A 15,515-nucleotide genomic window follows, 5' to 3' on the forward strand; every position below is an offset into this window, starting at 1 on the left:
GTGTGTGTGTGTATATATATATATATATATATATATATATATGTATATTAACTCATATTCCTTAAAACATGCAGCATAAAACATTCTTCTTACCTTCCCCTGAAGACATTCAATCAAGTGACCAATGGTCATGCGGGAAGGGATGGCATGAGGGTTAATGATGATATCTGGTGTGATGCCTTCACAGGTGAAGGGCATATCCTAGAGTACCAAAACAGGCAGTCAGTACTTCCCAGCACACCAGCTTTAAGAAAAGCAGTCCATAGATTCTAACTGTATCTTGAAAGTATTTCAAGGGCCCTGAGATACCACTGTAAGGAACAGTAGCATCCCTTTCTGAACACATCCTACACAAATTTAAATCCACATTTTGCACCCCAGTACATGTTCTACAGATTACTCACTCATGTTGGTTTCAATGCTAAAAACACAGAAGATGAAAACGTTAATAAAAGTATTATTTAAAAAAAAAAAAAAAAAGAATCACTACCTCTTGCCTGTACTGGATACCACAGGTTCCTTTCTGACCATGCCTGCTGGCAAATTTATCTCCTATTTGAGGGATTCTCACAGACCGAACCTGTGAACCGTCGGAAAACATTAAATGGGTAAATTAGATACAGAAAAAAGTTAAGTAGAAAACACGTACGGGTTGGTGCTCACCCTGATCTTGCAGAACTTGTATCCTTCCTGGTTAAGAGTTACCATGACCTGATCTACAATACCAGTCTCGCTAGTTCGCAGAAAAGTGCTACAGTCTCTCTTGGTGAAGCGCCTGTTAGTGCTTTCCAGTTCATCTTCGTTTTCTGGCAGAGTTACTGTTTTGCCAATGATGACATCGTCCCCAGACACACGTACTCCAGGTGCAATCAAACCATCGTCATCAAGTTTGTCATAGATTGCATGTCTCATACCTTGGGGGACAGAAAAAGTTAAAAATAGATTCCCAAGTTCTTCAGCATAAAGACTTGGGTGGTTTGTAGAAATTCAACCAATCTGCTTACAGTTTTAGCCTGCTGATGATAAAATGTCTAAAGATAATATTAACATCTCAGCTGATGCATTTTCCTATTAACACACACATTTCTGCTATTTAATGCGTCTCAAAAACTGAATCAGTTCAACAGCAATCATCTCTACACAAATGTAATCAACAAACTCAGTCTCCATACCCTGCTTTAGCTTACCTTGACAAGTCTCACGGGTAGGCTTCTCAAAAACTTCCTCTTGGTCATATCCTTTTTTGGACTCTTGCTCTTTGTAGGAGCGATAGAACACAGATCTGAAACAAAGACAGATATATTCTCTGTGAAACCAGCATCACTTTCCCTCATCTGTACATGCCAATTTCATTTAAAGCACCATTTTGCCAAGTATTAAAGCTACTGTCACTATGACAACCAAAACACATGCCACACAACCTTTCCTTTAAAGTCCTTTTAAAAAAAAACCTCAACAAACAAATACATAAGTTTCAGATGGCATTTTAATGGTCACTTTTTAGACACTGACAAAATACCTATAAAAAACATGCTTTATTTTGAACTGGGAAGATGTTCCCCATCTACAAAGCAGTTATTGCTCCTAAGGCCGATTCCCATCTTAGAATCAGAGAATTTGTGCTGGGAGGGACCTTTAAAGGTCATCTGGTCTGACTCCCCTGCAATGTACAGGGACACCTACAGCTACATCAGGGTGTTCAAAGCCCTTGATCTTCATCAAATCAATCTCCTATTACTTTTCTTCTTAACTCCACCATTTTGCAAGCGCTTTTACTTCTGCTATCTTGCAATGCTGAGTTTCAGTGGAAATCTTAGCATTTATATAGACTTCTTTCTGAGCCTTTGGATATTTTTGCTGTGCTGCTTGCTAGCACACTAAAGCCACAACCTTTAAGAACAGTATAATTCACATATAATTGCTCCCATGAATGCACAAGATTCCACACAAGTTTCACACGAACAACAGAAATCTAACAGTCCCATACTCACTCTATATTAGAAGGTGGCAGGTGCAAGACACTTAGCACACAATTTTTGGGTTCAAAAAAATGAATAAAAACAGAAATCTGTTGACCAGTTAAGGTTATACAGCTAAACAGTCATCTAAAATCAAGCAATAATGCACAGTCACATCAGCCACCAGGTGTCTCAACAGCAGTTCCTAAGGAGAGGAACATGCCAATCCTCACTGATAGCAACTGCTGTGCTACAAAATACTGTTTTATTACAAAGCTACAATATTGTCATTAAGGAGTTCACGTAATTAGCAGCTCACAGAACAAAAACTCAGAACATGTTTTCATTTAACCAGCATAAACAGAACAAATAACACAAAAAAAACAAGACCAAAAGGGAAGAGCCAGGAATGCAGAGTGGGAAGTCAAGCTACACAAAAGATGAACCATTACTGACTGACTTTTGCTAAGACAAACACCCATCATTCTTCTGAATGTGAATTCTTCGTTCTGAAACTCCCTCCACCCCCATTTTTAAGGATACCTTCCAGTGCAAGACAAACTTTCCCTGAGCCTCTGGACAACTCACTATAGTACTTATTTCAGTTTTCCAACAGTTCAAAAATTTGAGAAATCACACCTGAAGAAGCCTCTGTCAACAGCAGAACGGTTCATGATGACAGAATCTTCCTGGTTATAGCCTGTATATGATGCAATGGCTACGATTGAATTGATACCTGTAATACATTGAGTGAATACTGTGAAAACATGAATACATATCAGACAGGCATTCCTTACAATTAAAATAACCCCGTCTCTTCACAGTGAACCTGCTCAACCCTTTCTTAAGATATAATCTCCACATCCCATGTGAAAAAGCCATGCTGTATCAGTAAATGCAACTCTGGGTACAAAGAGAGATTAAATTTATCAAGTCAGGAGTGACCTCATGTGGAGAACCTACACAGGAAACACATCCTTTCCAATTTCCATTTTAGCCAACTACATGGAAAAGGAGTTTTAGCTGCAACACTAGAAACACTGTAGACTAAGCGCCAAGCTGTAAGTTAACATTTAACCCAAAATTCCTTTTTAGATTGCATAGATTTGCTAAATATTTAGGTATTATGCATACATTTACGACAGTTTAAACTAAATATTAAACAAAAAGAATACTAATTATGAACTGACAACGTACCTGCTGGTAACTCTCTGAATCGCAAGTACTCCATGGAGCGTGTTGTTACAAGGGGCTTCTGAGGATAGTACAGAACATGGGCCAGCGTGTCCATACGAACATGGAAGTTTGTAATGTAGACTCCCATTGCCTGTTTACCCATAGCAGACTGGTATGTGTTCCTAGGAGACTAGACAGGCAAGGAAAGACAGCAACATAGATATTTATATATGCACATATGGCTGTTAGAACGCATACACCTGTGGGTTTCCTATCAATCTTATAAGCAGGATGGCAGAAGTGATGCACTGACCTGGTTGTGATCGGGGAAAGGAATAATAGATGCACACACTCCCAGGATCATGGATGGGTGAATCTCACAGTGGGTATATGTTGAACAATATGCAACACCCTTCTCCTGCAAGTCATCTGGAGTCATGGCCAGCATCACAGTCTCTTCTTCCAGTGTATCGATGTACTCTACTACACCACTGGCCACAAGGTCCTGCCAACTAATAATCAATGTTTGAAGTACTTAACACACACATAAAATGGGTCACTCCACCAGTAACAAGGATTTCTCTGCCTTATCATTACTACAGCTGCATTAGTTGTATCAAAAGTGAATTAAGTTGTTACGCAGCAAAAGCATCTTTGCACTGCTCTAAGCTTTAAACATTTTCACCTTCAATTTAAAGGAACTTGCAGCTTCACAGCTGGAAAATTAGATACTGAGTTACATTTCAGAAATGTCTCTCACCTGTAATTGTTATACTCTCGTTCCTTCAGTTGGTCAATGTGCCTTTTCTTCAACAGCAACTTCTGCTTTTCCACAATTAGAAGAGGTCGGCAAATTCTGCCTGCATCAGTATAGATGCGGATTTCTCGCTCACGAATATCCCTAATCATTGAGACCTGCACAAGAAAGCCAAGTCTCAGCCTGGAATCTGAATTATAGAGTACAAAATAGGATAACAAAGTTCCCAAATTCAAAGGCTCTCCACGTGTTGCCAGCAGAACAGAACAAACATTAACACTCACACAAAAAAAAAAAAAAAGCATTTCAAGAGATTATTTTTAAGTCTTTTCAATGAGCATTTTTTCAACTGGTTACTCTTAACAAATGAACCAAAAAAAAGAAACACGTGCAAACAATGCTATTTAGAGTCTTCAAAGCAGTCCCAATATACTGCCCTCCCTCATCTCCAAAGACCCCCAAGTCTTGAAGTTGTACCTCTGACACAATTATATCCATCTGACGACGGAGCTTCCTTAGGGTATTCATAAGCTGCTCTGGATCTTTGTGTATTCCTACCCAGCAGCCATTAACAAAAATCTTGGTAGCACTAAAAAGAGGAAAAATAAAGCAAAAAAAACACAAAACCCTGAAGCACTGTGCAGGTAATAAGCGCCTTATGTCTGTTCAAGTAATTTCGTTTGCACATACTCTGCGATTGCTGCTGGAGATATTTCTTCCAGGTTTTCCATACTCCACTCTTCCAAGAATTCCAAAATTGGGGATGGCTGAGACCCCACAGAAATGTAAGCCATCAGGGCTAAGTTCTTCACAAGTCCTACTGCGTGACCCTAGGAGAAACATAAGATTATTTTGCATTTCCAAACCAAAAGACTTCCCCATCTTCCAAACCAAGTCCAGAGAACTGTTTCAAGCCCTCAAGGAACTGTACACAAAATATGCTATTTAATGTATTTTGTTTCTACCACTCAAATACAAAGTTAGCTATAAAGTTAAGTGTTCGTGTCAGTATTTCAGGTGAAGTGCAGGTAATCACTTAAATTGCCATGATCATAATCACAGAACCATTAAAGGTTGGAATGACTAAAATCATCAGCCACAAAATGACCACCAGATAAAAGCAGTCTGGCAGACAATAAGTAGTGACGAAAATATGATGTTCGTTACCTCTGGAGTCTCAGCTGGGCAAACCATTCCCCACAGCGTATTGTGCAGCTGCCTGGGCTTTGCTAGCTTTCCATCTCTACCAATTGGAGAATTCAGGCGTCTCAGATGGGAAAGTGTTGATGCAAAAGTCAGGCGGTTTAACACCTGAATGTAACAAGGAACTCAGTTAGGCAAAGCTTCCTATCTGTGGTGTTCTGGCAGGTATCACAATACCTTAGACAAAGCATCAACAGCTTCCAGAAATGATGTATTTGAAAAGAACTAAAATTGTACCTGAGATACACCTGCTCTGGCCTGATGAGCTTTCTTCTGATCACCCCAGTTTCCAGTGGCCAGTGAATATTTCAAACCATCAGAAATAATTCTCGTTTTAATTGCCAGCTCCAAGTTGAAATCCTTCCCTCTGTCAATAAACTTTTGTGCATATATTCTCACTTCCTTCAGCAAATTCTTAAACATTCTGGAGAAGATGTCAAGAAATAAGATTAAACAGTACTGTATCAATTCAGCCTACTCAACATAGAATGGGAAAAAAAAAGTCACCGGTCTTCTTAGCAGAAGTGATTTGTAACAGAGGGAAAAGGAGAAAAACAAAACAGCAAGCACCAAACTAATCTGCTTGAGAACAAGCACAATACATGCTTCAAAACAAGCTGAAACAAAGCCACGATCAGATATAAGCTGAGGTGCCCAAGACTGCCTATCAGCCTCAATAAATAGTCCGATTTATTTAGAAGCCCAGAACTGGCAATGAATCTTCTATTAATTATCTCCAAAGAATATATTTACCCTCTGAACAGAAAAGCCAGCAGTGGCCCAGCAAGATCCAGCCTTTTGTTGCCATAATGATCTCTGTCATCAAGCTCCCTTCTGCCCAGTGCAGCCAACAACAATCTATGAACCATATACCTAAAGAAATAAGTTCATATTTTAAACCATCAGCAGACATTCACAACAAAGAATACATACCTTTATTAAATACGTTAGTGAACTGTTTCCTAAAGGTTGCCCATTTTAGATTAAGTTAAAACACTGCTGCTCTAAGGCAGGTCACCTCAGTACTTATGTCCTCAGAACTGAGTAACACTAAAATTTTAGATAACTGAAACAAAGTTAGTATTTGCATCATGATGGCAATGCATCTTCTGCTACATGTCTGCCCTGGACAATAATAAGTCTGTGTTTAAGCTTGTGAGACTGTGAACACAACATAGTATTTGAAGTAAAATGACAAGTCACCCAATGTTGTGGTTTATCTGCATAACAATAAGCAGTGATTAAGAAGATGCTCTAAAGGTTTTAAAGAGTGGGTTTATATTACATACAGCTTGTCAATAGTTATCACTTCCTACAATTTAACTAGCAACCTCTGTATATTTTTCACCCAAAGAGATGTGAAAAGGAATACTTGATCATTATCATCACATCTTTGAATCCAGGAAGTGTTGGGGGCTTTCATTCTCTAATTTTGCTCTGTTTCTAATTCTCTGTTTTATCATCATTTGCATTTTCTCAGCTAGGAAAGCAAACATCCTAAAATTCATCACTGAGTATCCAGAAGACTGAGGTTAAAAACAAACTTCTATTCAGAGTGCTTTTCCAAACACGCACATCAAATCTGTATTCAGTGACCAACTGCAGGTGTGACAGCACACTTGAGAACATACCAACATACCCTAGAAAATAGGCCTTCTTGGTTTCACAGAAGTCACTGACACCAACATGTGGAAGCATTTCTTTCTGCAGGACTTCCTTAGCGTACTTGATTCTCTTCTCCTTGGTGACACCTGGCTTTGCACCTCTTGATCCAATGAAGTTCAGAGCAACGTTTTGCTCCTGAATGACAAAGGCTTCATCCAGAGAAGGCTTAACCTAATGAACAAATTACAGCAAAACCCTGAAGCTTATGGTGCTCACTGGGGTAGAAACTATGCAGGAGCTTGCTAACGATTCTTTTCAGGAAGTGCTAATTACTGTTTTCTGGCTTTACTACAGCAGCTCTTTCAAAACATAACAGAGCATGTGGGAAGCACACAAAAATTAGTTAAGGCTTCAGACAACAGTTCTCATTCAAATATTTTCTAGGCCTGTTGCTGATTCAGACATAAATGGAGATTTTACAATTATAGTCAAGGATAGCAGGATAAGAACCTGCCTCTCCAAGTATTCACTAGCTCTTTACGATTTCCACTGTGATTTGTTCACCTAAAACACTCATTGGAATGGGTAAAGCAGAAAGTTTTTCAGGCTTCTAATAGACAATAAATTAAACTGAAAAATGAGCAAAATACTGACTAATATAAGAGTAGCCACACCAGAACATCGCATAATGTTAAGCTAGAAAATAAGTTATTTAACGTATTACCATTTCCATCATTTCTGGATCTTCAAAATCATAAATGATGTGCTCTAAAATGTCCCTGTCAGACACAAACCCAAGTGCACGAAAGACAATTATGATTGGCACTTCTTGTTTGATATATGGCAACGTTGCTACAATGCGCTGACCAATAGCACTCTTCTTTGCACCCTAAAAAGACAGGGAATAATATACATTAGGTTAAAATGATTTAGCCTTTAAATAAAACACTCTCTCTGAACTTGGATGATGTATTACATATGCATTTATTCAAGCACTACAGGAAAATAGGACTTTCAGTAGACTATGAAGCTATTCTGATACTTCATGTAAGTGACTATTTTTTGAAAAACTACTTCCAACTTCAGAAGCCTAAAGAACTTGAATGTTCTTCCTCATACAGAAGAATTTAAATAATAGCATTCGTTCACCTGTATCGTTTTCTTCCTATCCATACTCCGTTTTCCTCATATCAGCTTAAATCCAGCTTAGAAAAGCTGTGCAACACTCCATTTTTATGATTACTCAAGTACGTGCTCCCTCCTCCTCAGAAAGGTTCAGGTATTTCAGGACACGGAAGGACAACCACTGAAGAGTGCCCCTCCTCCCAATAAAGAGGTGTAAGGATTCTGTTAAAGCTGCTCTTTGAACGCTTGGAAATTTCTCTACAGTCAGTGCAATGGAAAATGAGTACCAGCACTTTCTGCTTTTGAACTTATGAATAGCACCTATTCCCCCACACAAGTCTGTTCTGGCACTGGGAAATCACTGCACGATGCCTGGACACACTTATTTTAAGAATGAATTAATACATGAGCTGCAAAACACATCTGAAACTTCTGTCTTTGAAAAAGACAGGGTATGTGTTCTTATTGTCTTCTGTCAAAAAGTAGAAATGTGTTTGGATATCCTGAAAGTTCATCTGTAGTAATTGGTTCTAAGATTTTTAACCCCACCCTACTGTGGCACAAAGAGAGCCATCATTTCAGTCCCCAAGTTATTCATCCCAGAGACAGGCATTAATCTATGACATAACAGAACACGTTTTCATGTAATTTCACCTTCTCACAATTTACTATCAGAAGAAAATTCTTTTCAAAACTGCAAAGTAAATGACATGAAGACACAGGACAGGATCAAAACCTGTAAAAACAACCTTCCATGCAAGTCCCAGCAAGGGGATTATTACTACTCAGACATACCTGCCCACCTCTGGCTAGCATGCTAACCCATATAGTACTTGTTGGTCGCGAGGAATTTTCCAGACAAGATCTACACTCTCCCGTGTAGGCATATTTGGAATCTTTTTTTGCAAACACATATACTGTGTTTGTAGCCATTTTTTCTTGAGCAATCAGAACCTGTGTAGAGACAAGAACACAAAATGACACATGATAATAACTAGCACAAGGTTTCTTTATAGAATCATAGAAACATGTAATAGCTTGGGTTGGAAAGGGCCATAAAGATCACCTATTTCCATGTGCAGGGTTGCCACCCACTAGAACAGGCACCAGCTCAGGCTGCCCAGGGCCTCATCTAGCCTGGTCTTGAATGCCTCCAGGGATGGGGCACCCACAGCCTCTCTGGGCAGCTGTGCCAGCATCTCACTGCCCTCTCAGTAAATAATTTCCTTTTAACATCTAACCTACATCTCCTCTTTTAGTTTAAACCCATTCCTCCTTGTCCTATTGCTAGGAAACCATGTGAAAAGTCTGTCTCTCTCCTGATTATAAGCTCTTCACAGCATGAAGTCAATTTGCCAAACTCAGTTGGACTAGACTCCACGCTTTCAAAGCTCAGCATTAGGCAAAACGTATGTCTTGTTAATACAGAATAACCAAAATAAAAAGACTCAGAGAACACTTTTCTGACACACACTCACCACATCTGCTAAGCATGCTGAGAACTTTGCATTACTTTTAGCCACAATACTGATAAAGGAAGCATGTCATTATCTGTTTCCAAGGTCAATGAACTAAACACGCAAATAAATTCTAATGCCAGCTCTGACAGTAAAAGCTAGATTTTTTTTCCCTCCAAGAACAAACACTATTTTTCCCTTTCTTTTGCTGTATTTGTCCAGGTGTCAAGTAACAAAAAGCTGTCAGTTTCGTCGCTGAGGCACAAGCATATGGAGAGGATATGCTCTGCTAAAGCTGAATCAGGAGCAACAGAGGGAAGAAAGAAACAGAATAAGCCTAACCTTGTTATAATATGCATCTATACAGCTGTGAACAACCCAGAGGAGACTGTGAGGGAAGAAATACCTTCCTCCTACACGTGATCATGTTTTTGAGCGTGTGATGCTCTGCAACGTAGGAAAAAATAATGCACCTAGGAGAAGAAAAATCGGTTCCCAAAGTCCTAGCAAAAGATTAAGTTAATCTTTCTCCAAGATTAGGACTACCTGCAGTAATTAAAATGTTTATGTTCCCGGCAAAAGAATTGGAAATAAGTAACAGAATTTCCAGTGCCTGTAAAGACAACTATGCGAAGTATCATCCCTTACCTTTTCTGATCCATTAATGATAAAATAGCCACCCGGATCCAGAGGGCATTCGTTCAGTTCACAAAGATCACGGTCAGTTAAGCCATTTAACAAACAGTACGTTGATCGTAACATAATAGGAATTTTTCCTATAAAAGTTTTCTGATGTTGTGTCTGTAACTGATCCTCCCCTTCTTTAATAACTGTTTTAGTTATATCCACATATAAGGGGGCTGAATACCTACAGAAAAAAAATACCATCGTGTTGTTTATCAGTTACTACTCCAGCCTTTGCAGAAAGCTGACAAATGTAATTATTCTACTCACTGGTAATACTGAGCATTGTTATCAAATCATCTGGATTTAACGACTAGACGCTGTAATAAGAGCAGTAATGCTTACATTGTCAAAATGACTAAATAAAAAAAGACTATCAGTTAATAACATAGAGCCAATCCTTCCTTGTGTTTTAACCATCACAGAGATGTTTCTTACGTAAGGTTTCTCAGCCTGGCTTCATTGGGCATCATAGGCGACGGTGCTCCATCTCTTTCCCAATGTGTAGGTTTGGAGAGATAGATTTGTTCAAACTTCAGGAGATACCGGGGCTGGAAAACAAGAAAACATTTATCTGCAATGGCCAAAACATCCATCTTAGTTATTCAGGAGCAGCCCTTGAGCTTAATACCCAGTGCTGCTGCATGTCCTCAGCTCAGGGCGTGAAAACAATCCCCCTTCAGATGGCTAGCTAAGCAAATCATACAATCAATCCTTGGAGTTGGAAGGCACCTTTAAAGTCCAACTCCCCTGCAATGGACAGGGACGCCACAGCAAAATCAGGTTGCCCAGGGCTTGATACAGTCTTGCCTTGAGAATCTCCAGGGACAGGGCATCAACCATATCTCTGAGCAGCCTGTTTCAGTGCCAATCACTCAAGACCTTTCAATAATTTCTAGGCACCTCATTAATAAAAAACACATAGAGGTAATTGAAGTGTCAAAACCATTGGTAGAGTTAAGGTACCCATAATAGGATATAAGGTACCCAAACAATGTTGTCTCCCTGTAAAACAGCTAACTAACTCAAAATCTACTAACTCAGAGGAAGTACATTAATAAACAGCATACGTCCAGTATATATTTATTGTTGACATAGCTTTAGATAAAACTGCTAAGTATACAATAAAAAGGCAAATTTACTTCAACGCAAACAATGAGCTGACACATCAAAAAAGCGTGAGTCTTTGTACAGCTTTACTCTTATGCATATTGTATATTACATGTAATCATTTTAAGTTCCACAGAAATCCTTTCACACAGTACAGTAAAGCATTAAGAAAACAAAGTCAAGAAAGGGACAGGCACCTATCAGCAATAGAACAATTCTCAGGAGGTTTGTTTTGCTCTGAGAGCCTATCATCCCTCAGATTCCCACTGCAATGAGATTTTAGAGCTGCTATGTTCTCAAAGCGTTCCTTCGCCAACTAAAATTTAAGGATATAGAAACATAAACCAATCATTCTACCAGAACGTAAACAAGTTGAAAAACCCTCTACCTTGAAAGCCTTTCTTTGAGTTCCTGTTTCACAGTGTGACCACTTGCAGAACAGAAACTAAGCCAAGTTAAGAACAACAGTGCTACCACCTCACCATCTAGAAGCCAGCTGAGAATATCTATTACTAAAGCAAAACTTGAGTTCCATGCAGTCATCTAACTGTATCTGAGCCATAAGGAGTCTGCTGTAGCACACCACCAAAGCTACACTTGCTCTAGCACAGCTAGCCCTCAATTCTCACCCAAAGAAACACTTTTCTCCTGGATTTGCAGCAGTAGTTGTGCGAAATAACTTTCACAAGTTTTCATATAAGCACACAAAACACACATTTACTGTAATTCCCATCTCTCAGCATGGTTGTAAAACACTTTAATGTGCTATAAAACATACTGCCCGAGCTGCACTCAAAATGCAAGGCTGAACACGGACGGAGGGAGAAACAAGAAGTCACCTCAGATTAGTCCAATCATACTCAGTCTCCTTTAATTAATCCAGCGTTCTCCAATTAGGCAAGAGATTGACAACAAGTAAAACTGAAGGAAAAAATCAAGTTTTCTTTTTCTCACATTTAGACCATACTCTTAAAACTTTAATTGGATTAATAAAAACAAGAAACATACCCTCGAGTCAAATACTATACTCTGGGCAAAGTTAGGCACATAATATGCTGGAGATCCATACATAATTGCATACAGCTCATACAGCATCTGCAGAACTGCACGGCTAGGGAACGTAGACATAACATACACAGAGTAACAGAGGAAATATTCAGAGGAATTACAGCGAGATAAACATTTATGAGTGTTTATCTACCCAAGAATGAACATTATGTCAAACTGAGGAACTAAAAGAAATCTCAGTTACTCTCCCTAAATAATGCTTACACGCAAAAAAATGGAAAGGAATAGTCAAAACACGTAACAGATTTGACTCTCAGAACTCCTAAAGTTCCCTTAAATCTCAACAGGGAAGCAGTAAGGTTGAGTAACTGGATAATCGCTTTTGGCACGTGCAGAACAGGAACTGCACCATATGGGAGGCATCACAGTCAACAGAAGCAGCACAGTCAATGCAGAACATGCACTGTAACCTCACACGCTTCATGAAGAGTCCTCACAAAGAAGAGACCTTAGATAATTTGGAACATGGTACCAATAGAAGATTATAAGTAAGAAAACCCAGATGCAACAACAACTTTTGTAGTCTTAAGCCTTTTCTAGCACGGTAAAGCTACCAAAACCAAAATCCCACCAGAACTTGGTTTTATTTTGGCTAGCCGGCTTGCTCCACTGAACTCCTGTTGGTGAGGCCTGCTCCCATCCTGAGCGGTGTTACTCATTACCTTACTGAATCTAAACAGTTTACACTTGTGTCCTCCTGGCTGTGTCCTAACTCAGACAGATGTACTTCAGTCTCCCAAGACAGAGGTAGAATAGAACCCACCTACCCAAGGGGAAATCATTTTGCTTATGAAAACCCATCACCTCCACTTACCGGTTCTTCCACTTCTCCTGTGGCATGCTGGGCTTCTGCTTGTAAATCAATTGGTGGAGCATCTTCAACAATTCTCTGCACAGACATCTGAATAAATTCATCAAAAGAATCCAACTGTTGCCTGACTAAACCTTTTTCATCAAAATAGGAGCTACAGGAAAAAAATAAAGAAATAAATAAACAAGATACCTTAATTTAATTAATGTATTTTGCCAGCAAGCTTAATATACATTTATTACAAAATCTTCAAAAGCTCTGAAATACAGTAAGAAAACACTTTTCGCCTGAGGCACAGGTTACATACGTAGATGCTCAGAAAAGTAAACTCAATTCTCATTGGTGTTTGAAGATGCACTGCAAAGTGACAGACTTGCTGCCACCTCCTGGCTGAGCCGTGTATGCACCCTACCTTAAATTCCAAAGGAAACATTATCACAAACCTCATGAAAGATTCTCAACAACAGATGTAAATGACTTTGTTTCAATGTATTTTCTAAGCTGCGGTAAACTGAGTGCCTGCAATTGCAGCCTCCTAAGTAAGAATTCCCAGACATTTCCCCATCCCAGGGCCAGGTTGGATGGTGCTCTGGGGCAGCCTGATCCAGTGGGGGCAACCAGCCTGCAGCAGGGGGTTAGGGCTGGGTGGGCTTTAGGGGCCCTTCCAATCTAAGCCAAGTTCCTTAGCTTGGATAACCTCTATTCCAGCCACACAGATTTCCAGCTTCACTTCTTCTCTAGATTTTCCCTAGCTTTTGTGTGACCTAGACACAACCCAACACATCCCAGTTACGAAACCAAAGCCAACATTCCAAGCCCTGCATTCTCATTTTTAACAGGATGACCTGAACATATAGGTTCTGTGCCACAGAGCTCTGAAACCACTTAGAGATCTCACGCTACCTTGGCTTTGCTGCTCTCTATCGCCACTGCACACAGGGAAAGACTTCTGTTCAGAATAGAAACACTTTTTGCTTATGGTGCCCACTTCTTAAAGCATGAGAAGCCACGGGGCCTGGCTGCTGGCGTTCTGCTGGGAAAGCACTGACCTGGTAGCGCAGCTGCATCCTAGTTTCCTTACATGTGACAGCAGTGGGCAACATGACATGTATGGTGTGGAATCAGAATGACTTCCTACTTAGAATCACTGAATCATTCAAGTTGGAAAAAACCCACTAGGATTAGCTAATCCAACCTCCTACCCATCCCACCAAGGGTGTCCCTCAGTGGCACATCTCCAAGGATGGTGACTACACCACCTCCCTGAGCAGCTTGTGCCAGTGCATGAGAATCACAGTAATGTTTGAATTGGAAGGGACCTTTAAAGGTCATACAGTCCAATTCTCCTAAAAGAAACAAGGACACCTACAGCCACATCAGACCCCCCTGAATGTCTCCAGGGACAGGATTTCCACCACAAGCAACTTGTTCTGGTGCCTCATCGCTCTTATTTTAGTTTAAAACCATTTTCCCTTGTCTTATCACAACAGAATCTGCTAAAGTGTCTATGTCCTTTCTTAGAACCCCCCGGAAAGGCTGCTCTCAGGTCTCACTGGAGCTTTCTCTTCTCCAGGCTGAACAGCCCCAGCACTCTCAGCCTGTCCTTAGAGGGAAGGGGTTCCATCCCTTGGATCGCTTTTGTGGCCCTCCTCTGAACATGCTCAAACAGGTCTGTGTCTCTCCTGCACTGCTAATGCACATCCAGGTGAGGTCTCATGAGCACTGATTAGTGGGCAAGATCACCTCCCCCACCCTGCTGGCCACACTTCTTTTGATGCAGCCCAGGACACAGCTGGCTTTCTCAGCTGCAAGGGCACACTGCTGACTAGAGTCCAGCTTGCCAACCACCAGTTCCCAGTTTGTACTGATAGCGGGCGTTGCCACAACCCAGGTGCAAGACCTTGCACTCCGTTTTGTTCATCTGAGCCACTCTTTCTGAGAAGTGTTTCCTAATACCCAATCTGAAAATCCCCTGGCAAAATATAAGGCTGTTCCCAAGAAGAAAAATCAAACCCCCACCTCACCACAACCTCCTTTCAGGCAGCTGCAGAGAGCCATAAGGTCTCCCCTGAGCCTCCTCTTCTCCAGACTGAGCAACCCCAGCTCCCTCAGCCGCTCCCATAAGACTTGTGCTCCAGACTCAGCGCTGTTGCCCTTCTCTGGACACACTGCAGGCCCCCATGTCTTTCGTGTAGTGAGGGGCCCGCAACTGAACACAGTAACGGAGGTGCGGCCTCACCAGGACTGCGCCCAGAGGGCCGACCACCTCCTGCCGGCTGCACTGCTAATACTACTGCGCTGTAAACCCCCCCCAACCAGGGTGTTGCTAACCCAAACAACGACCCTGCAAGCCCAGCTGGTCGCACCTCCACTCCCCAAAGGCCGAAACACGCGGCCCGCCTAGCAAATCCCGCGGCCTCAGTGCGCCGCGCCGTACCCGTCCCACCGGCACAGCGAGCGGGGCATCACCTAATGACAATCCAGCACGCCTCCTGCCACAGGTCGGGGGTGATCTCGTCATCGTCTTCATCGTATTGCATATCTGCGGGGGAAGCGGGAAC

At 41.0% G+C, this 15,515-nt stretch overlaps 1 protein-coding gene across 1 annotated transcript; it reads right to left on the reverse strand.

Moving 5' to 3' along the window:
* Nucleotides 1–15: 15 nt before the first annotated feature.
* Nucleotides 16–15,497, reverse strand: POLR2B (RNA polymerase II subunit B; the record flags this gene model as incomplete). The annotated part of the gene is made up of 20 exons (XM_010709838.2): nt 15,424–15,497; nt 12,958–13,108; nt 10,404–10,516; nt 9,930–10,149; nt 8,620–8,778; nt 7,424–7,588; nt 6,734–6,930; nt 5,848–5,967; nt 5,332–5,518; nt 5,059–5,202; nt 4,582–4,721; nt 4,369–4,480; nt 3,895–4,049; nt 3,448–3,646; nt 3,156–3,324; nt 2,598–2,694; nt 1,188–1,282; nt 664–914; nt 491–580; nt 16–201 (listed from the first exon to the last, which is right to left on the reverse strand). Coding segments are annotated over exons 1-20 (3,021 nt in total), but the record flags the coding sequence as incomplete, so codon positions are not given.
* Nucleotides 15,498–15,515: the final 18 nt, after the last annotated feature.

This window comes from Meleagris gallopavo, chromosome 4 (genome assembly GCF_000146605.3).
Source record: "Meleagris gallopavo isolate NT-WF06-2002-E0010 breed Aviagen turkey brand Nicholas breeding stock chromosome 4, Turkey_5.1, whole genome shotgun sequence".
Lineage (NCBI taxonomy): Eukaryota > Metazoa > Chordata > Aves > Galliformes > Phasianidae > Meleagris > Meleagris gallopavo.